Here is a 26002-nt window from a genome sequence, read left to right on the forward strand (position 1 = left end):
CCATCCATTTTTTCCTCCTCATCTGTTATTACCTGGGGCCAGGACCCTCTTTAAATTCATGAAGAAATTTGAAGCTGTCCTCAGTGAGCCCTGCCAGTCATCCCTGGTGGAGAGTGACAAGGAGGAACAGCCTGACTTTTTGCCGCAGCCAGCAGAAGCAGCCACGAGTGAAGCATCCCCCATTCAGAATCTGAACAAGGCTCTGCGGGAGACCCTGCTAGCCCGGCCAGCACCTGAGCAGGTACTAGCTTGAGGAATAGTGTTTCTTATTCCTAGGCCAGTCAGATGGGATTTATGTTTTCTGTATAAGGAGTGTTCTTAGAATTCGGTGAGGAAATGCCTTTAAATTCTTGCTCTTTGGATGTGTTTAGCATTTGTATGTCTGCCTGACCTCACTACAGAATAAGACAAAAAGCCAGGATCCTGGTGCTGAAAGTTGAATGCTAGCTTAAGAGAAATACGTGTGCTTACTTGTGAACATTTCATTTACCTAGACAAAATATTTGAAGCATCACTGTAGGAATATGCCATTGGAGCTGCCTTTGGGTGCTAATATTGAAGCTGCTGCACCGGGAGTGAATGTATGCAGTGATGTGCTAGTTTAGAGTGGTTGCTGATGACCATGGTGTAAATACTCTCACCGTGGCCAGTTTCAAGCACCAAGAGTTAAGTGGTGGCTTGCAAAATTCCTGAAAATGTAATAGTCATAGAGACTTTGAGTGAATAAGTCTATTACAGGATGGGTGTTCCTGCTTTCTATCCTTGGTTGTAGGGAGATCCAGGATTTGGGGAGGGGAGCATGCCTCAAGAGAGTTACCACTTTTGCCTTCTTACTGTACTTCCCACCCTGGATCCATAGAGGGAGCAATGAAATTCTTCAGTCTATTTTTAGTAGTACAGAAAGCATAATAGAAATTGAGCATATAGTCATGATATGGCTCTACAGATAAGATGGTTGCTAGGTGTATTTTCTTTTAATTATATTTGTCAGCTCACTGCTTCCCCTACCACCCCTTCTCAGGCTGTCATGCTGATCTAAAACTTTGACATGCTATTAATGACAACACAGGGATTTCAGGGATTCTTAGGGGGAAAAATAATGAAAATATGCCCCCGTGGATGAAAGCTTTCCTCTTCATCTGCTATCTGGGTTCTTGATATTTGAACTGGAAGTGGCAGTCGGGGAGAGATGGCAGTAGAAGTAGGATTTGGCAGATCAGTGTAGCCTTGCTGGGCAGCACAGCACCTCAGAGGCAGCATGCATATTCATCCTGCTGCATCCAGAGATCAGAACCAGAGTCTCCTATGGCTGGCACTGTTGTTGCCAGAGGTGGGGTGGGGTCCTTTACTGCTGTGACTCATGGAACAGCAGTACAGTTTTCTAAATATCCACAGTTCATGCCTATTTTAATTTCGGTGATGCTACATTTGTTCCTGTGAGACTTCAGAAGAGAGTTTAATATTTGCTGAGCTAGGTGTGTGTGGAGGGTGCAGCACTTACATTTAGTGCCTGAGCAGGTTAGTGCTATTACTTGTGTCCTTGGCAGGAAGACCAACCCATGTTCTGTCTCGTAGGTCACAGTTCCAGAACAGTGTCAGGGTGCTCCTTTCCCCTCGGAGGGTGAGCTTCTGTATCGCTTGCCGAAGCTCACGAAACGAATGAGGAAGATGTGCCTGATGCTCATGAAGGAAAGCCGCCTCCCGCACCTAGTGGACGGCCTCGATCAGTTCACCGGTGGGTGCCTGCAGCCAGGGGCCAGGTTGGGTTTGCTCTCTCTGTTGTTCCCAGTGGCCCAGCAGCGCTGGGAATCTGTCACCTGTGTCCTTTTTTGACATCTTGAATACTGTTGAGAGTTAATTGAATAAATAAGTGGGCTAAAAACCAGCCGAGCCCAGATATAGGAGCCAACTGAAATGACACAAACTTGCAATTTTCCTCTTGTTCTCTCATCTAAACTTAGTGCTGTTATTGCCATTTTATAGCTGTTAGGCCACTTTATAGCAGCCTTGTGTATATCAGCTCCTGTTGGTTGCGGCCATGAGTAGAGGGTCACGGAGATGGATTTCCCACAGTTTGGAAGCTGTCCCAGCCTCTCAAAATGCTGTCTCTTCAGTTAAAGAAAAAGGAAGATTCACCCACAGCCCTCTTGCTTTCTTCACTTCAGAGCGGTATAGCAGTTTCATCTCGCTGAGCACTTTTGCTCAGGGACTTGAGAACCAATATTTGCTCAGTAGTATAACATCAGCAGCTAGCGAGAGGAACCCAGCATTTAGTAGGTTGGTTGTATGCTTGGCAGCCCTTTACCACTTCCCCCAGTGTGTATGGTGTCAGAGTGAGGCTGGTCCTTCTTTAATTAGGTTATGTTTTGATTTCAGGGAGCTCCTTATTTTGAAAACTTACTAGAATAATAGCCTATTATTATTGCTTAAGATGACCTTTCTGCCTGAGCCTCATGATAAGGGTCTATAGAATACAGGTCCCATGTGCATCTTCTGGATAGGGCACCCGCTCTGTGTGATGCAAAGCATTCTCCCCTCCACTTCGCATGCGGTGCCAAGGGATTGCATGTGGTGCACTTGCCCTCGCCTGTGTTAGTTCAGACTGCCTGTGTTAGTCTGCTACAGCTGCGTTAACAAAGTGCTACATATTGGGCGGCTTAAACAAAAGGTTAATTTTCTCACAGTTCTGGAGGCTAAAAGTCCAAGAAGTGTTTGGCTTCTTCTGAGTCCTCTCCCCTTGGCTTATCCATGGCTGCTTTCTCACTGTGTCTTCATACTGTCTTCCCCCTGTGTATATCTGTGTTCTAGTCTCTTCTAAGGGAACCACTTATACTAGATTAGGACCACCCATATGACCTCATTTTACTTTAATTACCTCTTTACAGGCCCTGTCTGCAAAGATAGTCACATTCTGGTGTGCTATGGGGTTAGGACTTCAACATGCATCTGGGGGGATACAGTCAGCCCAAACATTGTTCCGTGGCAGGTGCCTGTTGCAGGTACCTCTGGGTATTCTGGAAGGCAGCATGGTGCTGGAGAAAGAACTTGGGCTTTGGAGTTGGTTGGGCCAGGGTTCAAGTTCTGTTGGCAAGTCCACTCTTTAGCTGAATGGCCTTTAGAAAGAGACAGACCTCTCTGAGCAGCTACAAATAGGTGCTTCTGGAGTTGTGCAGGTGAACAGGTTGTCTACCAAGGAGCAGGTACAGGGTAGGAGTTTTGTGTGTATCACATTTACAGGAAATGCACTTCAGATTATTTAAATTCCTAGTATCAATCACTGCACACAGTTGGTGCTCATTTCTGTTTCCCCCCAGGTGAAGTAATTTCCTCTGTGAGTGAGCTGCAGAGCTTACAGGTAGAGCCCTCCGCAGAGAAGGAGAAGCAGCGGTCAGAAGCCAAGCACATTCTCATGCAGAAGCAGCGAGCGTTGGCAGACCTCTTTAAGCACCTTGCAAAAACTGGTAAGGTTCTCACTTGAAACCCAGTGGAGTATAATCACCAGCTTTTAGGGAGAAAAACAGCATGGATGATTTGAAGGAATGTTCTAGAAACAGTGGAGACAATGGGAAATAGAAGGTGGCGGCAAGGTTTTAAAATGCCATTCTAAGAGTTCCAGTCACACACATACAAAATTGTGTGATGAACTGTGATTTCCAAATATTTTCAGTTTTGTAATGAGGTTTCTCAGAAATCGTGTTTTTTATTTTCATCACCATATGTTGTACAGCACCCACCCTTCCAGCATCGCTTAGAGAGCAGTGCTTCTCAAACTTCGGTGCTTGTGCGAGTCACTCGGGGAATCTTGTTAAAGTGCACAAGTAGATTCTGTTTCGGTGGGTGTGAGGCAGGCCTGGGCATCTGCTTTCCAATAGGCTCCTTGGCCAATGCTGTTCTGAGGATCTGACTTTGAGTAACAATGGCATCGAGGGGCAGGAGCAGGGCAGGGCACATCCACTCTCTCCTGAGCATCTTTACTCAAACACATGTGACTTATTTCCTAGGTTTGTCCTATCGTAAAGGTCTTGCCTGGGCCCGTTCAAAAAACCCTCAAGAGATGCTTCATCTTCGCCCGTTGGATCTCCGGAGCGCATTGTCTATAGTCAGCAGCACTCAGGAGGCAGATTCTAGGTTTGTTTGTTTAATTACAAATGGAGTCATGTAAGCCTCCATGTCCTCATTTGCCAAAGGGGATGGCAATACCTCTCTCCTAGCATTGCTCTAAAGATAGCATTTAGACCAGTGCCTGGCTCAGGATCTGGCTCCTGGTGAGCATTCAGCAAGTGTTAATTTTCTCCCTTCTTTTTCCTTTCTCTTTGCTTGTATTTGCCTCTCATTATTTTTTGGTTCTTTGATTTTTCCTGAGGTCTCCTTACTTCATTGGAATATGCAAGTGAAAATCTGTGAGAGTGTAGCCACAGTTTTGGCTCTTTCACAAATATAAACCTTTTATAAATTGTAATATATTCTTGAATTTGAGAGCCTAGAATCTTTGAGACAGAGCTGCCTCTGTTAACTATGGTGAGGTTGCTGTAAATGCTGATTTGCATGAACTGAGTATTGCGTACATTTGTGTTTAATTTGCTTAGTAGCATTCTTGGTGCTTTAAATTCTAGTTCAACACAACATTGTAAACAGTACAAATTCTGGATTTTCCATTTTTTAGGAAAATTTGGCCAGGTGGGCTAGCTTTCCCATGTGGTCAGAAGTAGGCTCTCGTCCTTTGACAGAACACATGCTCTCCGGTTCACGGTGCTCCCTAACAAGCCCTGTTCTCCCACGTGGAGGTCAGCTGTCATTGCCATGTATCATTTTGTGCTTGGCTCTCCTTAATCATGTGACATCTGCTTGGCCCTTGTAGGCATTGGGATTTATGACCTAGCCTCCACTGCCAAGATAATTACAAAGTTTCCATTAAGGAAACCATATGGTCATCATAATTTATCTCCCCACTATACTTTCAGTGCTAAGTACATGATACATCCGTTGCATAAAGGACTCATGAGTGCCTCATAGAAATAAATCTATTCATACTCTCAGCTTTTGGTTGTGGCTAAATATATCAATCTCTGAATCGTTAGGATCCTGGGTGGGATAAGAGATTTTAATTAAGTAAATCACGTTTTAATTTTTTTTTTTTCAGGCTGCTTACAGAAATCTCGTCCTCGTGGGATGGGTGCCAGAAGTATTTTTATCGTTCCCTTGCACGACACGCCAGACTTAGCGCAGCCCTAGCAGCTCCTGCCAAGGTTAGAGTGGTAGCCCTTCAGAATTGCCAGGGCCCAGGGGAGCTCCAGCTCTGTCATCCCAGGGCAGAGCATCATTAAACTTACAATACAAATCAGTGTAATTTTGTGCCTAATCAGAGAGCATCTTATAATAAATTTTGTTTCATTTGCCAACAGGGCCAAATGCATAAGAAAAATTATGAAACATAAACTTCAAATTCAGAATACCACCTTCAGATCTGTTTCCCTTATGAATTGAGAAAAGACCACTAATACCCAATTTTGGTGTGAAACCTAGCTTCTGTTCGTGGCATGTCAATGATCTGTGGGAGTATAGTTTGAGAAGCAGTGCTCAGAAAGATCAACGTGGCTCACGCCTCTAGAGTGCAGCACACCCAAAGGTTACCTACTATTTCCCTGGAGTTGGGCAGCAGCACCCACAGCACCTTTCCTTCTCTCCCTGCCAGGAAATGGGCGTGGGCAGCATCGAGCGGTGTAAAGGGTTCTCAGCACATTTGATGAAGATGCTTATCCGGCAGCGGCGCTCCCTGACCACGCTGACTGAGCAGTGGATCCTCCTCAGGTAACAGCGGACTAGTTGGGTTTGTGGCCCGAGTTAGCAAGAATTACGTGGGTCAGCTCAGGGTTTCTGCATGTGCTGCTCTCAGTTGTGAAATTAAATCTGAGGCCTGAAAAGACAGGTAGGGTTTCTCCTGGCTTTTGGTGATGCGCCTCTGCCCCCTGGTTCTGACAGTACCTCTCAGGAGAAGGGGGCCTGGGAGATGAGTTGAGAGCTGAGCCAGACAGTAAATATGGCCATGGCTGAACTGCACTGGGTCTAGAAAGAGGTCATCAGTGGCTGACAGTCTATGCCGGCTGAGAGACAGGGTTGTGTTTATGAATAGGACATCCCAGTCTCGGCACAAATCAGATCTGAGTCTGCTTCAGTTTGTTGGGCTCTTTGGATCACAAAGTTTCAATTTGCTCAGCCATACATGGACGCTCCTCAACGGAAATAGATATTTAAAAGGTGAGGACAGTTGGGAAGTCTGTCATCATCTATGGAATGTTGAGAGGTAGTATTTCCAGATAAATCACTTCAATTTTAGGTATTTGCTGCCCATCATAAGGGCTTATTGAGCAAAGTAGATTACATTTACTAGGATTTTTTTTTTTTAGAAAAGTGGTTGAAATCACTGCATTGGTGTGACTTGCATGTGAGAGGGGTGTAAGGGATCAGGTGATATGCAGTAAGTTTTGATGCTTGTGAAAGACTGAAGGATGTGTCTAGGTGCTTTGGAAGGCATTTGAATAGACTACTTACCTATTGGAGGGATCCTCCACCTCCCTTTTTTTAAATATTATGTGAAAAAGCCCATACTTGCTTTAGGAATGAATGAATTTACTGTTACAAAACAACATGGTGACGTAGTCTAAGGTGCCTTGTGTTTTTCCCATGGCTTTCTCTGCACAGAAACCTCCTCAGCTGTGTGCAGGAGATTCAGGGCAGGCTGACAGGGCCACTGCTCTACCCCGTGGCCTTCCCCCCGCAGGATGGCGTGCAGCAGTGGACAGAGAGGCTGCAACACTTGGCCATGCAGAGCCAGATCCTGCTTGAGCAGCTCTCCTGGCTTCTCCAGTGCTGCCCCGGCGCAGCGTCAGCTCCAAGCCCAGGTGATGCCCAGGCACAGGGTCAGTCTTCTGTCCTCTGCCCGGAAGGACCAGAGCTCACCACGGGGCAGCTTTCTGGAGCTGTGCCAGACCTCAACCCATCAGATCTGAGCTATCCATCCCCAGTACCTGGCAATCAGCTGCCCTCTGGTTGCCGGATGCGGAAACAGGACCAGCTTTGGCAACAGTCAACTTCGAGATTAACAGAGATGCTGAAGACCGTTCAAACAGTGAAAGCTGACGTTGACAGAATTAGGCAGCAGTCTTGTGAGACTCTCTTTCATTCTTGGTGAGTGTGCTTATGCCTCTGCTCTTCCTCTGTGTGCTTGGATACTTGCTCAGAGTTTAGTGATGGGTAAAATTATGCAAGGACTTGGGCTTCAGTTCTCCGTTTTTCAGCGGACATGCATAGTGCTTTGTGGCATATATGTAGCAGTTTCACATACAGCGAGTTTTGCTCTGCTTCCATTTTAGTTGTTGGAGGAAGGACTGTGTGTGTGGCGGGGGGGACGTGGCACGTACCCCTTTCCTTTCAACATTGTGGCATTTCTGTTGTTGCAGGAAAGATTTTGAAGTTTGCTCTTCAGGGCTGAGTTGCCTGTCCCAGGTGTCAGCTCATTTGCAAGGCCTAGAGTCCTTGTTCATTCTTCCAGGGATGGAGGTTGAGCAAACAGACCAACAAATGGCATTAGTTGAGAGCCTGGAATATGTCAGAGGAGAAATCGGTAAAGCCACAGATGACTTTACTACCTGGAAGACACATCTTCTCACGTCAGGCAGCCAAGGAGGTAAGGACTGTTATTCAGTAAGGGAGGAAAAGCCCAGCATAGGAATGATGTCTTATAGACAAAGTCTAGATGATACTAAAGACACATACTATTTCATTCTAAACATATCTGTCCAGGGTTCTAAGGCAGATGGGTGTGGTTGGACCCACAGCTCTTATTTTCCTACATTCGTTCGCGTCCCTTGCCTTTGGATTGCCATCATGTCACTTTCTTTGTAGCACACATGTGTGGAGACTCCACAGGCTCCCTCAGCTGTTACAGACAGTTCTCCCTTATACCGGAAAGCTGAGGGTGGCATATGACTAAGTGTTTATACACACCATCTAAACTGTTATTTTCATATTTTTTACATTCTTTTAGCAAAATTGTTTTAATATAAGACGATAACCTTGTAGCTTTATTTAGGCAGGAACTGTATCTCATTCATCTTTTTATCCAGCATAGTGTGGCACAGTGGCTGATCCATAGTAGGTGCTTACAGGTGACCATTTGTTAAAATAACAAGTGAGCATTGCCAATGGTTTCCTGACACAAATGATCGGGTTTTTTGTTTGTACCATTTACTTAATAGGAAACCAAATATTGGATGAAGGTTTTGTGGAAGATTTTGCAGAGAAAATGGAAACTGCCATCCGGTCCATCCTTTATGCCATCCAGAACTTAGCAGAAAGAAATAGTAAAAAGACAGATGAAAACACTGACCAGACAAGGCCACAGGAAGAGGATGGTATGTCTGAAATCAGGCAAACATTAGTTTCATATGTGATTTAATTTTTCAATTTGATGATTTATCTTTGTGACTGAAGATTTAAGGACAGATATTTGAAATAAATGACTGGATGAATGGGGGTGAAAGGGTTTATCTTCAGTTATTCATCGTGTCATTCTTTTCAGCAGGCTTTGAGAGACTGCAATCAGGACATCTAACAAAACTCTTAGAGGAAGACTTGTGGGCTGACGTGAGCACTTTGCATGTGCAAAAAATAATTTCTGCTGTCTCTGAGCTGTTGGAGAGACTGAAATCGTGTGGTGAGGACGGCACAGCAGCAAAGCACATGGTAACTAACTGTTCTTTATAAGCTTCTTGCTGTCGGGAGTAGGCTGAGCAAAGGCAGAGAGGGGGCTTCGCCTCGCTATGTGGGTGGTCTTAAAGCAGGCCTCTGGCAAAATCACTAGGAATTTGCTTTCTTTATAGATGTAAACGCCATTGATAAACTGAAAAGCTTAGGGCTTGTTAGCTAAGAGTTACAGTTGTAACATGCTTAGGTTCAAAAATGCTAGCATTCCAGAATATTCATTATCTTCGTATTTTATATCCTAACCACATTCTCCTGAGTATTCGATGTTCAGTTTGCTGCCATTAACTAAAGTTTAGTGGCCACACTGCAAATACCATCCTTTCCCAATAAGCCAGCAGAGGAAGCTGTCAAATCCATTAAGTCCTGAGAGGCAACTTACTTAGTAGGACACTGTCATTCTGCATCATTGCCTCCAGTGCCAACTTTGATTCCCAGTGGAATTTGTTTATAAACATTTTTATTTAAAAACAACAACAAACAACTTTGTTAACTAAATGAGACTAAAGTGACTGAGAATTTAAAGTGTGCGTTGTGTGAACAAGGAAGAAATCTCAGTGAGCAGGTGTGTGTGCATGTTAAAAATACATAACCCCTACCAGTAGTGACATTTAGTACCTTGAATTCACAGTGTTATTGCAACCAATGTTGTTATATAGTTCCAGAACATTTTCATCACCATTTTTATCACCCCAAGGAAAACCCAGTACCCCTTTAGCAGTGTGACCAGGCCTTCTGATCTGCTTTGCCCCTAGTTCTTCAGCCAGTCCTGCTGCTGGTTGGTGCGCCTGCTGCCCATGCTCTCCAGGTACTCGGACCTTGTCCTCTTCTTCCTGACCATGTCTTTGGCAACTCATCGTAGCACTGCAAAGCTGCTCTCTGTGCTTACCCAGGTCTTTACGGAGCTTGCTCAGAAGGTAAGGACTGCTCATGTGGAGCACCGTGGGCAGCTGGGACATTCTGTACCCATTAGTGTTTGGTTTGACGGGCTTTTATTTTGGACCTTCAAATTTGCTCTCCCTGTGGATTATTTATGTAAGGCTTTGTCTGGCACCCTTTTAATAAGCCTATTTCAATTGTAGTCTTGGAGTCTACAGACCCCTCACTGATGAGCTCCCTAGACCCCAGAGGCTGTCTAATGGCTGCAGCTTTTCACACCCTTCTCTCCCTGTCCCCAGTTTGAAGTCTTCTTAAATTAGCTCCAAGCTAGATCTCTAGGATAGATGAATCTGTAAGGTTAAGTTTTCTTTAAATCATTTATATGTAATTATGATGAAATGGTAATGGAGCTTTTAATGTTAGGTGGAGTATTTTTCTTTAATTGGGAAATCACTCATTCATGCATTCATTCATTCAGCCCCTGCACCCAGCAGGGGACAGCCAAATCTAACAGACTGAGCATGGCGTGGTAATCTGATCATGAGGTATCCAGTTCTCGAGTTACTCATTTGACCTCTCTAAACCTCACTTTCCTCATTTGTAAAATGAGGCCTGCCTATACTCTTAGCACTTTTGTGATAATTTCAATTGAATGTGTACATTTTTGTTTTGTTTTTATTTTTTTAGTATTCCAAGATTTTCTCCAAATCTAAGTACAGTACAGATGAGATTCATTTGAGGGAGATAGGAATTTACAAACTGAAGGTAGGGTCTAGGTTTCTTATAAACCGTTGAGAGTTCCTAGTTCTGAGTATCTGGAGTACTGAAAAGGGTCCAGGAATGGAAGGCAAGCCCATGCCTTGTTTCTAGAGGATAAATATGTGTATTTGTTGAGTAATAAATAAATGGATGCATCTCCGATTTGCCCCCTCTATCTGATGAGCACTGAGCCAATCTTACACATCCCATCATTTCTTGGTGGTGACACTGCATGCAAATGATAGTAGCAGGACAATGTTTGGTGAGGGTGCCCTGAGATTTGGGTTAGCTGTGTTTTGTCTACTTGAACATTGTACTGGTCTAATAGTTCTAGAATGATTTTGGCCTTCTGACTTGTGTATATGTTGGGGTGTGTTGTGGAGGAGGAAGTGGTTCTGATATAAGCAAGGTGTTGGGAGCCCAGCGGCTGTCCCAGCTGCAGCTACTGTAGTGGTGTGTCCTGCAGGATATCTGAGTCTTTCCTGTGTGGTCTTATTCTGCCTGCATCTGAATATAGTTTTTTAAAAAAAATAATGTAGCTCAATGGGAAAATTAGGTAAGTTAACAAAAATGTATTTTCAATTGACTTTCTAAGAATACATGTCCTGAAAGTGAGTTTGCCTTTCCTTTATTTATTTTTATGTCCATATTGTATTTATTCGTATCCTTTCTGAGTAGTGCTAAGGGAACTTGAAGTAGGTTGGACCAAAGAGCTTGTATGCATATATGCATAACCCATGGACACAGATAATAGGATGCTGAAGGCCTGGGGTATGGGTGGGGGATTCGACAGGACAAAAGGGGACATATGTAATACTTTCAACAATAAAGAATTACTAATTTTTTTTAAGAAAATAGGTTGGACATGGCACTAAAATAATAGATCTAGATTGTAATTATAGCACTTAATCTGCAAAAAAGCTCTTTCTTTTTAACTAAGTCACAATCACTGGTCTTGGATCTTATTTCCTCGTTAGTTGGCAACTTATTTTTAACTTATTTTTAGTACATTTTCATCCTCAGAATGACAAATATCTTGATAGTTTGTATTTTCTAAACTTAAAATTTCTCATTCAGAGCCACTATTCAGTTTTTTTCTATTCAATTTTGTCCCACACACTAAAGTAGTTGAATTTGCTTTTCAGTTCTTTTCCAACATGAAACACAGTGTTGTTAACACTTCCCGAACTTGATTGTGTCTGGCCTTGTTCTTCACTCTAGACCCCACACTGATCCAGGTGCCAGGTGGCAGCCAAATGTGGCATGTTCCCCAAGAGGGACAGGTTTGCTTTAAGAGCTGGGGGAAGTCATATCTTTTAATACATTAAAGTTTTATTTAAGGAGCATTGCACAAAATTTCCTTTTTTTTAATTCTCACTGAGTATATTTATCCATTGATTTTTAGAGAGAGTGGAAGAGAGAGGGAAAGATAGAGAAATATCGATGTGAGAGAAACACATCTATTGGTTGCTTCTTGCACGAGCCCCAACCAGGGCCTGGGCTGGGGAGGAGCCTGCAACTGAGGTACGTGCCCTTGGCCAGAATCGAACCTGGGACCCTTCGGTTCACAGGCCAATGCTCTATCCCCTGAGCTAAACTGGCTAGCACAAAATTTCCATTTTTCAAATAAAAATGAAACCTCCCTCTTGTAGCATCTGCTTTAAGTTGTTGTACCTCCAGGGATACATGTCTTCTCCCTCTCTTCTCGGGCTTACTAATTTCAAAAGAAAATAAGAGAAACAAAACCCCTTTGGGATTTAGACACTAAGAGGTCTACTCTTTGACTTGTTCCTAAAAACTTGCCTTAATATACACCATTCAGATTTCTGTCTTGGCAAAATGACAAATTAGCCACACACTAGAGGCCTCTTCAAAGTCAGGACCTCATATATTAAATCTGATGTCAAGCTTTGAAACTGCATAGTAACTTAGTAACTGTTATCACCAAGGAAGAAAAGAACGTCAAAGGCCTACCGTACTTCTATCAGATGTAAAATACTGAGCTAGGAAAGAATTAAGCATTTGTTTCAATTTTTTTGTGTGTGTGGACTGAAAATCCCCTTCTGTATTGCCTAACTGTTCACTCTTTTATGTTCAAGGGATTTTGCCTGCCCAAAGAATTTATGGAAGATTCAGCAGGCGAGGGAGCAACTGAGTTCCATGACTATGAGGGAGGTGGAATTGGAGAAGGTGAAGGCATGAAGGATGTGAGTGACAAGATAGAAAATGAAGAACAGGTACGTTTCACATGCCTGAAACATATACAGAGTTTACAGAAGACCGCTCCCCTTCCCCTTTCTTTTCAATAGTTAAATTACTGACATAAATATCAATGGATTTCAAACGGAGATCTGTGTACCTCTAAGAATACTCGGGTATGGTGAGTCTGTGTAAATAAAAAGCATAAAGATCACAGAAAGGAACTTTGCAACTCAGTCACTGCTTATGGCTATAATTTGAGAGAGAGATGATTTAAAAGTTTTAAATGGGGAGATTGTTGCTGTTGATTTTCTAAAGTATTTTTGGTAGTAGTCCATTTACGAATAAAAAGGTTGGCTTTTGGCTTTTCTTTCTTTCTCAAGTTTAACTTAACATATAGTACTTTTCTAATAGGAGAAATTTAGAGTAAAAAGACTAAGCCTGATAGGAAAAGTACAACCCAATGCAAAAAAACATGAAGAGGGATTAAAAAAAAAACACCTAGAACAATTTGACAGTATATAATAAATTTTAAGTTGTGTTATCTTCTTTGACTTAGGAATTCCATTTTTTATGGAAATGCTAATAAGGATCAAAGATAATATGCAGAGCAGTACTGTAAATAATTAAACAGAATGAGCTAGATTTATATGTATTAACATGAAACTATATCTAAAAGACATTTTTTAAATTTAAAAAAAAAAAAGCAAATCTCCAGTTTGTAAAGTATGAATCCTTTTTTATTTAAAAAGATGTCAGGAGGCAGGTATTGATACATAACACTTGTATTAATATTTATGATGTATTCATGAATAAAAAGATGCACCAGAATGTTATTGATGGTAATTTCTTTGGAAGTTTTGGAAGATGGTGGTGCCATGGGAAACTTAACTCTTTCGTTGTGCTTAGAATTCTTTTAATGAGATTTTATTACTTTTGTATTTTAAAAAAGGACTTTAAAAATTCATTCATAATGAAAGAGAATCTTTTACCCCAAATACCACATAGAGTATATAGGAATATATAGTTTAAGGAGAAGTGAACAAAGTTGCATTCACAGTGTGTTACTGTCTGTGAGAGATCATAGTGACACAGTATTAAAGACTAGAGGCCTGGTGCATGAAGCTGGTGCACAGGTAGGGTCCTGAGGCCTGGCCTGTGATCAGGGCTGATCGGGGCCTTCCAGCTGCTGGCTGGGGCTTCCCTTCCCCGGCTGCCAGCTGTCGGCCGGGGCCTTCCTTTGTTCTGCACCACCCCCTGGTGGTCACCGCACATCATAGCGAGCAATAGAACTCCCGGTCTCCCGGTCGAACTCCTTTGGGGACACTTCGCATATTAGCCTTTTATATATATAGATATGGGCAGTAAGATTGATGATGAATATTTTTATCCTACAAATTATACATATACTTTTTAAATGTGTCTGGATTCTTTTTAAAAAAATTCACTTAAAACCACAACAAAATTTCTGTATTCTGTAATCATAAATGCAATAAAACTGGAAATTAACTATAGAAATCTTATAGCAAATGAGAAATTATTGTGTGGTTATCTGTGTTCTTTTTCTCTTCCCAGAGATAACTTTATGCCATTAACCTTAGCATTTATATACGTATTTATATTCAGTTAGAAATGAATAAACATTAGTTAAGTTACATTTGTTTGTGTTTTCTTTATGCTTTTTGATACAGGCAGAAGATACATTTCAGAAGGGTCAAGAAAAGGATAAAGAGGATCATGACTCAAAATCGGACATTAAGGGCGAGGATAACGCCATTGAGATGTCAGAAGATTTTGATGGGAAGATGCATGATGGGGAGCTTGAAGAACAAGGTTTGAGACTGTCACTGCATTCTTGCTTTTGAAAAACAATTTTTTTAATCAGAAAGTTACGTGTTCCCAAAAAGGAGCCTGTTGTCCTATTAGAATCTTTTGGACCAAGTTGGTTATTCTGCATAACTACAAATGAGGACTTTAGCACTTACCATGCGCCATCACCATCTCCACCCAGGTGGGGGTCCATAGGCAGTTTTGGAGATTCTTCTCTGAGGAACCTTAGACATTGGCTGGTGCTCCTGTTGCCTCATTGCTAAATGCAGTGAGTGGGTACTGCCCTCCAGGGAAGTCAGGAGAGAAAGGAGGCGATCTTAGTGGGGCCCTTAGCTCAAAAGTAAATTGTTCAGGATAGTTTTTAAAACTAACTTTTTCCACCATAAATACAAAAATAGTAGATATTTCTTGTAGATGATTTGGAACAAAAATGCAGGAATGAAATAGATAAATACCCCTTAGGCCTACCATCCAAATCACCCAAATACACACACACACACACACACACACACACACACACACACACACACACACACACACTAGTGACCCGGTGCACGGATTCATGCACATTGAAAGGAAATTAATTAGAACGTGGCCGGTGGGGCAGGACTGGGCGAGACAAGCCGGACATGCCCTGAGCCAACCTCCCTCGGTCCTTCCCCAGCATCTGCAGAGTGAGCGGGGTCCCTCCAACAGGTGGGGTCCCTCGGCCAGGCCTGCAGGGATCGGGCCAAAAGCAGCTCTCCCAACATCCCCCGAGTGGTCCTGGAGTGCAAGAGGACACTCTGCAAAGTTGCTGTTGTACAGGGTGTGGGACGCAAACACAAGTGTGCAGTAAACCAGATTCGGGGCCGACAGTGCCCCAGCAACAACATAACCCACGGTCAAAGGTGGAATCACGTGGCCCCACGAGGAATTGGGCTCCCTCCTCTCTGGTTTCGGGGTGTGTCACTGAGAACTGCTGCCAAGTCACTGCAGCTCAGCAGCTCCTGCATTGAGCACCTGCTCCCTGGTGGTCAGTGTGTGGCATACCCACCAGTTGAGGGATGGAGAGACACTTAGCATATTAGCCTTATATATAGTATATATATACTAGAGGCCCAGTGCACGAAATTCGTGCACGGGGGGGGGGGGTGTGTCCCCTCAGCCCAGCCTGCACCCTCTCCAATCCAGGACTCCTCAGGGGATGTCTGACTGCTGCTTTAGGCCCAATCCCAGGATCGGGCCTAAACCAGCAGTCGGATATCCCTCTCACAGTCCGGGACCACTGGCTCCTAATTGCTTGCCTGCCTGCCTGATCACCCCTAACTGGCCCCCCACCCCCGCCCCTGCCTGCCTGGTCGCCCCTCACTGACCCCCTGCCGGCCTGGTCGCCCCATGCAGCCTGCTGTTCATTCGTTTGGTTGTCCCTCACTAATCCCTCTGCCGGCCTTGTCGCCCCACACAGCCTGCTGTTCGGTCGTTACTGTGAGGGCGTCCTGACCAATTTGCATATTACCTTTTTATTAGTATAGATCTTAGAGGCCCAGTGCATGAAATTTGTGCATGGGGGGATACCTCTCAGCCCAGCCTGCACCCTCTCCAATCTGGGACCCCTCAGGGGATGTCCAACTGCTGGTTTAGGCCTGATTCCTGGCGGACCTTACAATCCGGGACCGCTGGCTCCTAACTGCTCGCCTGCTTGCCTGCCTGCCTGATTGCCCCTAACCGCTTCTGCCTGCCAGCCTGATCGCACCCTAACCGCTCCCCTGCCGGCCTGATTGACGCCTAACTGCTTCCCTGCCAGCCTGATTGCCCCCAACTGCCCTCTCATGCTGTCCCGATTGCCCCCAACTGCCCTCCCAATTGCCCCCAGCTGCCCTCCCCTGCCAGTCCGATCACCCCCAACTCTCCTCCCGATCGCCCCCAGCTTCCTTCCCCTGCGGCCTGATCACCCACAACTGCTCTCCCCTGCTGGCCCGATTGCCCACAACTGTCCTCTGTCGGGACCCATGTCTTCCACGTGAAGCAGTGGAGATGCCAGGACCGGCCTCCTCCACGCTGCGCAGAGCCGCAGGACCCCCAGGCCTCACTGTGCGGAGCGGCCGCCGGGTCCCGCCTCCGCTGTGCACGTGGCCATCTTGTGGTGGCCATCTTGTGACAATGTTGTGCGTGAGGGCCACCTAGGCTTTTATTAGTTTAACGTATTATGAACATTCCCCTTGTCATTAAAAGTTACTTGAGAATATAGTTTCTTATAGCACATCATCATCTGTTATGTTTGTTCCATAGTTCAACTATTGCCCTAAGTTTCTGTTCAAAGCTTAATTTGAGATATAGTATCTTTTCCTAAGCAAATATCTTGCAGAAATGCAAGGTGACCTCAGAGTAGAAGTGTACACTTGCCTAAGCAGCATCTATAAATATAAAAGCCTAAGTGACCGAACGACTGGTCACTATGACGCGCACTAACCACTAGGGGGAAGATGCTCAATGCAGAGGCTGCCCCCTGGTGGTCAGTGCGCTCCCACAGTGGGAGCACTGTTCCGCTGACCCACAGGTGCCAGATGCAGGGCTCATGGTTGGCTGGCGAGCGCCGCCACAGCAAGCCTCTCCTGATTGGGACTGACTGGGCGTGAGCCCACAGCAGGCGCAGCAAGGCCGGGATGAGCAGGAGTGGTAGGCGGCGCTGGACTGCCGGGTTTTGGCCCGATCCCCTCAGGCCACACAGAGGGACCCCCACCGGTGCATGAATCCGTGCACCAGGCTTCTAGTAAGGTTATAACCTTTGACACAGTGGACCTTAAACAAAGATAGTGGCAAGAAAATTCTGATTGAGCTATGCACATGATTTTAGGTGTTGGATAAAATCATAGATGTATAATATATTGGGAATAGGGAAGCAACTTTGGAAATGTTATAGACCAACTCTATCATTTTACAGATAAGAAATAAAAGTGTGGTTGCTGAGTCCCCTAATGAATATTCCACCAGCACCAGTATTAAACATCCTGACAGCTATTCTACCATCCTTCTAATGGTCTGTTAACATGACACACTACAGACTTCCTTGTTTCTTCAAACAACATCCGAAACACAGTAGGACTACTGCAGCAGATCTAAAGGCTTCTGCCAGTAGAGTGCTCTAGAAGCAGGCAGTAAGTCCCAGGCTGGGCTCTTGCCAGGTAGTAGGTTCAGGCCGCCCTTACACACACAGGACCAGGTTTGCCTAACTAAGCTCAGTGCCTTCCCTTTCAGAAGAGGAGGATGAGAAATCAGATAGTGAGGGCGGAGACCTGGATAAACAGATGGGCGATCTGAATGGTGAGGAAGCTGACAAACTAGATGAGAGGCTTTGGGGTGATGACGATGAGGAGGAAGATGAGGAAGAAGAAGACAGCAAAACTGAAGAAACAGGACCAGGAATGGATGAGGTAATGCAAAAATTCCCCCATCCCATAACCCCCAGGTTGAAGGGAGATAGTTTTTCCAGCCACCACTCCCTGTCATTTACTGCTTTTCCTTTCCTTTGTTTTGCTTCTCTGTCTTCTATCTTTTTTTTTTTTTATCACTCCTATATATCTTACTCATTGATTAAGAGCCAAAAGAGTAGTTTGACCTGAGCTATCCCATGTGTTATGAAGGAGGGAAGTTAAGGAAACTCAATGTACATGCTCTTATTCTGCTATTGGCCATGGAACTTCTCCAGCTCCCTGCTTAGAACCCCCACGCTTGTCCTGGCCAGTGTGGATTAGTGGTTAGTGTGTCAGCCCGTACACCAAAGGATCTCGGGTTTGATTTCTGGTCAAGGTCATGTATCTGGTTGCAGGTTTGATCTCTACCCAGGTTGGGACACATTCAGGAGACAACCAATTGATGTGATTCTCTCATATCAATGTTTCTCTCCCCCGCCCCGCTCCTCTCTCTACCCCCTCTGCCACTTCCCTTCTCTTCCCCCTCCCATCACACACACACACACACACACACACACACACACACACACACACACACACCCCTCTCCCTACCACTCTCTCTAAAAAATTAATAGAAAAGATATCCTTGGGTGGGAATTAACAAACAACAACAACAACAAAAGAACTCTCAGGCTGGGTGTGACACTGTAGCAGCTCAGCCTGACCCAGCCTGCTGTTCACACACCTGCTATTACTGCTGTCTGGGCAGACCCAGACTGTTCTCTCCAGGTTATGGAGGGTGCCCTGTCATCTGGATACTTCAGAGGATAGGTCCAGCAGGCAGAAATTATACACGCCTCAGAGCTACATTAGGTAGAGCCAGCCTGTGTGTCAGCAGTTTTTTAGATCAAGAGTGATGATTCTTTGTGTTTTCTGCCTGTGACATTTAGGAAGATTGTGGACTTGTTGCTAAAGATGACAACTTGGATTCTGGGAAGTCAAACAGAGATAAAAACCAGCATGATAAGAAGGAAGAAGCAGAAGCTGATGATGATGGACAAGGCCAAGACAAAATTAATGAACAAATAGATGAGGTATGAGGATTCAAAACAGATCCGCTCTCCTGACTCTAGGCCAGGGCCACTGCACCACACACATGTGCGTCTCAAGGCCTTTTTCTCTATTCATCCACTGTTTTCTTGTTTCATAAACGAATGTGTAACAGAGCCTCTTAACAGGACTTTATATATCTAACTATTGGTTATCAGTGAGGTGGATTTCATACTTTTGGGGCTTATGCTATAGTTTGGGAGCTAAAACCTACAATCCTTTATTTTCATAAACTTCAGTTTCTACTTTGAGAGCAAGTAACACAGTACTTCTTACCTCGTATCAGTGGAGAAGCTGAACAGAAAGTGAAGTTTGACTTATATGCATATATGCATAACCCATGGACACAGACAGTAGTGTGTTGAAGGCCTGCGGTGGGGAGCGGGTAGGGCTAGAAGGGATCAATAGAGAAGGGGACATCTGTAATACTTACAACAATAAAGATTTTTAAAAAGAGAAAGTGAAGTTTGAAATTCCAAATGAAAATTCTAAAAATACCAGAAAAATTGTAATGTGTGCTGCTAATGTTAGGGCAAAGACATTGTATTCTCTCAGCATAACTACTTAGAGCTAATTATATGTGAATACTACTTCATAACAAAATGAAAGCAGTTTTAAGTTTTTGTTATTTCGTCTGTTCTCTCCACTGTCCACAGAGGGAATATGATGAGAGTGAGGTGGACCCTTACCATGGCAACCAGGAAATGCTGCCAGAGCCTGAGGCCTTGGACCTTCCAGAGGATTTGAATCTAGATAGTGAAGACAAGAACAGTGGTGAGGACACGGACCATGAAGAAGGAGAAGGTGTGTCTTTAAAATCTAAAGCGACCAATGGGAACTCACCGAAAATGAACAATAACTGATTTCTCTGCAGGTCAAAATCATGTTTGGTCAGCTTAGTTCCATCTTGCAAAAATTGTTCTTTGTAATGTTTCTCATCTGAGTGGACCTAAAGCTTATGAACCAGCAGTTCTCTCTCCTGTCATTTCCATCCTATATTTTTATTTTTTTAAATATATTTTTATTGATTTTAGAGAGGGAGAGAGAGAAGCATCAGTGATAAGAGAGAATCATCAATCAGCTGCACACTCCCTACTGGGGATCAAGCCTGCAACCCCAGCATGTGCCCTGACTAGGAATCGAACCGTGACCTTTTGGTTCATAGGTCGACATTCAATCACTGAGCTACACCGGCCAGACTCCATCCTATTGTGTCTGGGTGGTGCTCCATCTCCCCACAGCCATCACTATGTGCCTATCCCACGGATTGATGGAGACACTGTGATTTGGGTATACCCAGGCTTTTCGTGGAGCCCAGCATCAGCTTTTTAAGGAAATGATTGTTGCAGTTATTGGTTGCTATGTGTATGCTGTGTGTTAAACCTGAAATATGAAGTCATTATAATGGGGAATGAAATTGAATAACCCAAGGGAAATCAATCACACAGCAGGCATATGACCGTAATCTTGTGCCCTTGTCATTGTTCCACCTGGTGACTCCCCTAGGGAGTGTCGTCGGTATTAGTTGGAAGCACTGTGGGAGAGGTGCTGCTGTGATAGTGGCCTCCATCCTGGTGGGGAACAGACAGAAAGATGTGAGCTAGCCTCACTCTGCTTCCTGAAGAATCAGTTAAAAAGTTACTAAACTTAAAAAAATACTACCATATTGGGACAGAAATAGAAAGGTACAAAAGAATAAGGTACCATTTATCTAAAAATTTAATTCAGGAAACAGTTTCATATATGATTATGGATACATCAAATGTACAGAAACATGGGCAGGAATAACACACAACAGCTTCAGGTTGGATGACATCTAAGGAAGGAAGGAGGACCAGCGCCTCCAGAATCCAGATAATTGTATCCAGAACCCTTTGTTTCTTAAAAAGAAGTGACAGAAGTTTGACACAACTGTGGTAATGTGTTAATATCTGTTAAATCTAGGAGGTGAGTATATATGGTTCTCATAAATGTAAAATGCATTCTCCATGTTTAAAGTATTTGAGAATTAAAGTTGCGAACTTTCAACTTTAACTAGAACCATTTGGTTAAGGAATTAATACGGACTTTCCTCATGCTCAAAACATTCTTTGTGAATCTCTAGTTTTTAAACATAGTATATAAATTATTGCTTCTGAGGGTATTTCATTAATTTAGAATTTTGAAATCTGACTTCAACTTTAAATTCAACAATCAAGAAAGCATAAAACTAAGAAAGTTAAAATCCACTGAAAGTGTAGTAAGGCATTTGACCTAGAAAGACACCCAGGCTCATTTTAAGCTACTGCATATATAAACTAAGGAGTAGTTATTTTAAACAATTACTTGCTGACAAAGGAACTGATTTCTGAAGTGTCCATAGTATAGAAAAGCTCTTTAAATAAAACTTTTTCAAATAAGATTGTTTCCATTTGAATTTTGTATTTTCTGTATATGACAAAAAATTATGTCCATAAATTATTTCCAGTGATAATTGAAAATTAGATTCTCATTTCCTATCTGTGGTCTAAAATGTTCCTGTTGTAGTGGCTTTTATGATTTCTTAGTGAATTACTTATTTTAAAAAACACACCATCCGATCAATTGTATGTAATATGTAAGTATGGTTTAGATTAGGGGTAGGCAACATTTTTCAGTGAAGGGTCAGATAGTAAATATATTAGATTTACAGGTCACAAATACTTGGTTCTGATATTGTAGTGTGAGAGCAGCCCTAAGCAATACAGAGTGGATGGGTAAACACATAAGTGAATGGATGTGGCTGTGTTCTGGTAGAACTTGATTTACAGAAACATGTAGAGGGCCACAGTAGGCCCACAGGCCATTGTTTGCCAACTCCTGTTTCAAGTAACAAAACACTTAGGTAACCATCCCATCTTAAAAAATGGTATTACTGTTTTTTAAAAAATTCTGTCTTTTTTTGTTTTGTGTACCCAGAAGAGAATCCTTTGGAAATTAAAGAAAAAGCAATGGACACTGAAGAAGCAGGTCATGAAGTTGAGGAAATAAATGAAGAGACTGAGGCCAATCAGAATGAAGATCAGGGTCAGCAGGAGCCTGAGGAAGGCTCCAGTGAAGATGACAAGGGGGAGGAGGTGGAAGAGATGGACACAGGACCTAGTGACCAAAACAAAGATACGGACCAGCCTTCTGAGGAAAGCTCAGAAGAGGAGGAGCCGTCTCCGGAGGAAAAGGACAGTGCTGAAGCCAGTGAGAACTGTGCGGAGAATGGCGTCTCTGTTGACCAAGGTCTCCAGCCTCAGGTATTAGGGTGGTCTGGTTTGCCTTGGATTAGAAATAATGAGGAGAAATTCTTACTCCCACTGGCATGTCCTTTAGGATAGCAGTTGCCAACCTTTCGGACCTCTGCTTTAGGATACTCCTTCACCAGGTGGTGCTGCTGCCTTCATTTTCTGTTTTAAGACCCTCCCTGGCTGATCCCCTCCCTGCAGACCCCTCATGAGGAGTGAGGTGTTTGCTTGCTGCAGGGGTTCCCCACCTCATGTCCCTTCCCCAGAGCACTTAATGCTGTGTTTGATTTCCCTGCAGGAAGAAAAAGAAGGGGAGGACTCTGACACAGAGGAGCAGGTGCCAGAGGCTACGGAGAGGAAGGAGCACTCCTCCTGCGGGCAGACTGGGGTGGAGAACATGCAGAGCAAGCAGGCGGTGGAGCTGGCCGGGGCCGCGCCTGAGAAGGAGGCAGGGAAGGAGGTGAGGGGCTGCCAGCTGCCCAAGGAGAGCCGCTTCTTCCTGTCTGAAATCACAGTAGCTGGCTTACATGTGATGTTTGTTTTAGTTGACATCTAAAAGGTCATTTTTCTTTCTTGAGAAAATGATTGTAGACCTACTTTTATATGCTTCCCTGAACTAACCCCAGAATATTTGCTACACATTATATTTAACTGACTTAATGAGAAAGTAAGTAGTTCTCTGTGGGGGAATCAGGTTCATGTTTTTTTTTTTACTAGAAACCCAATGCACGAAATTCGTGCAAGTGTAGGCCTTCCTTCCCCTGGCTGCTGGCACAGACTTCCCTCCGGCACCTGAGACGCGGGCTTCCCTCCGGTCGCCGGCAGGTACCCAGGACCTGGGCTTCCCTCGCAGTCCCGGCTTCGTCTGGAAGGACTACCAGTCTACTTAGCATATTACACTTTTATTATAATAAAGGGCCAGTGCACAAATTCGTGCACCAGTGGGGCCCCTTGGCCTGGCCTGCGGGATTGGACCAAAACCGGCTCTCCAACATCCTGAGGGGTCCTGGATTTCGAGAGGGCACAGACCAGGCCAAGGGACTCCACTGGTGCACGATCTGGGCCGGGGAAGGACACAGGCAGTTGGCCAGCTGGGGAGGGCTCCAGGGTGTGTCTGGCCCGACTCGCTCTGTCCTGACAGGCCAGACCCCATTAGCAAGCTAACCTACAGTTCGGAGCATCTGCCACCTGGTGGTCAGTGCACATCTTAGTAAGTGGTTGAGTGGCCTTAGCATATTATGCTTTGATTGGTTGAACGGCCGACCAGACGACTGGACACTTAGCATATCAGGCTTTTATTATATAGGATTTTTTATTGATTTTTTTTTTGAGAGGAAGAAAGAAACATTGATTTGTTGTCCACTTAATTTATGCATTCATTGGTTGATTCTTGATATGCCCCGACCTCCTAGTTCATAGGTCGACGCTCAACCATTAAGCCACACCGGCCGGGCAGCACTTGATGTTTTGACCTGGGTGATGTGCTCTGTATGTGGCCACAGCTGGGGCCGCTGGCATGCTATGAGAGCCCTGGTCAGAGGACCTGCTATTGCAGCCCTTCAGAGTGAGCCACCACACTCCTGTAAACTAAGAACTGTCAGCCTGGCAGAGTGAGGTCACCGGAGTGTTGGTAACAGGTCCGGGTCTAGATGCTCCTGTTTCTGCCCACAGGCCAGGCTGTAGTCATGGATGAGCTCCAGAGCAGGCGGGCAGGTGTGACAGTTCACTCTGAGATGAGAATAATGGTGAGAGAAGTTGTGCACAATGCGGCACAGTAACCAGGTGCTTGGTAGCTTCCTCCATCCTCATTCTTTATGGCTTGGATTTCATAGGAACACGGGAGTGGAGCTGCGGACGCGAACCAGGCAGAAGGCCACGAATCCAATGTCATCGCCCGGTTGGCCTCCCAGAAACAGACCAGGAAAAACACACAGGTGTCTATCACTCTTCAGCTAAACTAAAGTGAAGGCTGCATGTAAAAAAAGATGCTCTAAACATAGTGATTAAAAAAAAAGAGCCACATTCGTTACCTTTGCTGTCCCTGTTCCACCAGACACAATGGCAGCCCTGGTGAGTAGGCCTCGACTTCGGGGCTTTCCCAGTGGAACCTGTGCAGGGTCATGGACACACACACACCACCACCCCATTCCTGTTATGGAGCCTAAGATCCTGGTGCTGCTGCCCAGCACCAACCAGTATTACTCTTTTCAATGTCCATAGTCTTTTGAGTTTAAAAAATGTTTTTTTAATGGGATGTAATTTATGCACATGATACAAAATTTTTATATAAAAACCAGTTCCCTAAAAAGCTTCCATCCTATTCCTGTTCTCAAGCCACCCAAGGAAGTGGGTGCTACCAGTTTTGTCTTCTTTTAGATCTTCTCTGCATATGTGACATATGTGGACGTGTATGTAAAGAACTACGAATTCTTTCTAACAGCTATGTTTAATTCCACTTTTGTATGGCTGTACCTAATTTACCTAATCAGCCCCCCAGGGACGGACATTGTGGTTATTTTTAGTCTTTTACTATTAGACAAGGCTCTGATGAATTTCCTATTTCCCAGAGTTTTAAGAGGAAACCTGGACAGGCCAACAATGAACGCTCCATGGGTGATCACAATGAGCACGTGCACAAGAGGCTGAGGACTGTGGATATGGACAGCCACACGGAGCAGGAGCCCACCCCGGCCCAGCCCCAGGCCCAGGCAGATGACGCGGCTGCATTTGAGCACATTAAACAAGGGAGCGACCCTTATGATGCACAGACCTACGGTAGGTGCAGGGAAGGCTTCTTTGTTCACTGAGCTCTCTGAGAGCTTATGCTGTATGACTGTGTGCCGCCAGCTGTTACTACAAATTCATCTTTAGGAGGGAGAGGAATGGCTTTTAAAAACTCATTTCTAATAACTGTGCAGAAATACCGTTACAGAGTTTAAAGGTATCTGTAGCCAAGTGCATATGCTCAGTGTTTCTAGGTCTAGTAGTGTAAGTTTTTAAAATACCCTTGATAACTATTGGCTGTATCCAAACCCAGCACTGATCTCGGGCTTTGAGTCCTGGAGATTTCTTCATAATCACCTGGAGGCTGCTCCCTGCAATGGCAGAAGCCACAAACTTGAAATACGTGTTTTTTCTTTACATGAAAAGGGAGTAGTCATTTGTCAGTCTCTCTAGTTCTTGGTGACTTTCTACGGTTTTATTCCTAATATGTGAAATACTATTGATAATGTCTACCAATGAGGATAGTACAGAAGCAATTCCTCTGCAATAGATTACTTTTCTCCTCTTCTGTCCCTACTCCTTAGGAAAATAAAACAGAATGATCACAGCTACCATGTATTGAGCTTTTACTCTGTGCCAGATACTGTTCTGAGCCTTTACCGCATGGTCATGGATTCCTCTAGCCATCTCGTGATTGGGGATATCTCCAGTTTATAGATGAGAACACTGAGGCCAAAGAAGTTTAAGAACTTGTCCAAGATCAGGATGCAGTGATTCCCATGTTCATGTTTCTGTGCTAAGTGTTACCATCACTTAGTAATGGAAGATGATGCCATTAGCTGCTCTGAATCATGTACCATGTATCCAGCCTGTTTATTCTGGTTCAGTCTCTTGTCATAGCACTAGAAACCCAGCTAAACATTCTACTTCTCTGGTCACATGTGTAGTTACATGATATGCTGGAGGAGGTGGGAGGGGGAGAATAGGAGTTACATAATTAGGTTAGTAGGACATCTTGGGTACAAACAAGCCCAGCACTGTGTCTAAGGCACAATAGCCCATCAGTGGCAGAGCCAGCATTAATGACAGAAACCACAC

The 26002-nt window shown here is 44.2% G+C and overlaps 1 protein-coding gene across 3 annotated transcripts in view; it reads left to right on the forward strand.

Moving 5' to 3' along the window:
* MDN1 (midasin AAA ATPase 1) overlaps positions 1–26002 on the forward strand; it is a 151513-nt gene that overhangs the window by 115451 nt on the left and 10060 nt on the right. Inside the window, exons 73-92 of one of the 3 annotated variants that reach the window (XM_079780520.1) lie at positions 43–241; positions 1576–1735; positions 3315–3461; positions 4002–4128; positions 5141–5246; positions 5693–5808; positions 6700–7185; positions 7458–7684; positions 8256–8411; positions 8579–8742; positions 9516–9677; positions 12498–12635; positions 14289–14430; positions 17665–17840; positions 18770–18913; positions 19586–19733; positions 21867–22192; positions 22479–22640; positions 24013–24114; positions 24748–24955. In XM_079780520.1, coding sequence (XP_079636646.1) covers positions 43–241; positions 1576–1735; positions 3315–3461; positions 4002–4128; positions 5141–5246; positions 5693–5808; positions 6700–7185; positions 7458–7684; positions 8256–8411; positions 8579–8742; positions 9516–9677; positions 12498–12635; positions 14289–14430; positions 17665–17840; positions 18770–18913; positions 19586–19733; positions 21867–22192; positions 22479–22640; positions 24013–24114; positions 24748–24955 — 3596 coding nt within the window. Of the gene's footprint in view, positions 1–42; positions 242–1575; positions 1736–3314; positions 3462–4001; positions 4129–5140; positions 5247–5692; positions 5809–6699; positions 7186–7457; positions 7685–8255; positions 8412–8578; positions 8743–9515; positions 9678–12497; positions 12636–14288; positions 14431–17350; positions 17468–17664; positions 17841–18769; positions 18914–19585; positions 19734–21866; positions 22193–22478; positions 22641–24012; positions 24115–24747; positions 24956–26002 lie in introns of those variants that run through there. The other 2 variants (XM_079780521.1, XM_079780522.1) reach the window with 2 other exon arrangements.

This window comes from Cnephaeus nilssonii (genome assembly GCF_951640355.1).
Source record: "Cnephaeus nilssonii genome assembly, chromosome: 9".
In the NCBI taxonomy this organism is placed as follows: Eukaryota; Metazoa; Chordata; class Mammalia; order Chiroptera; family Vespertilionidae; genus Cnephaeus; species Cnephaeus nilssonii.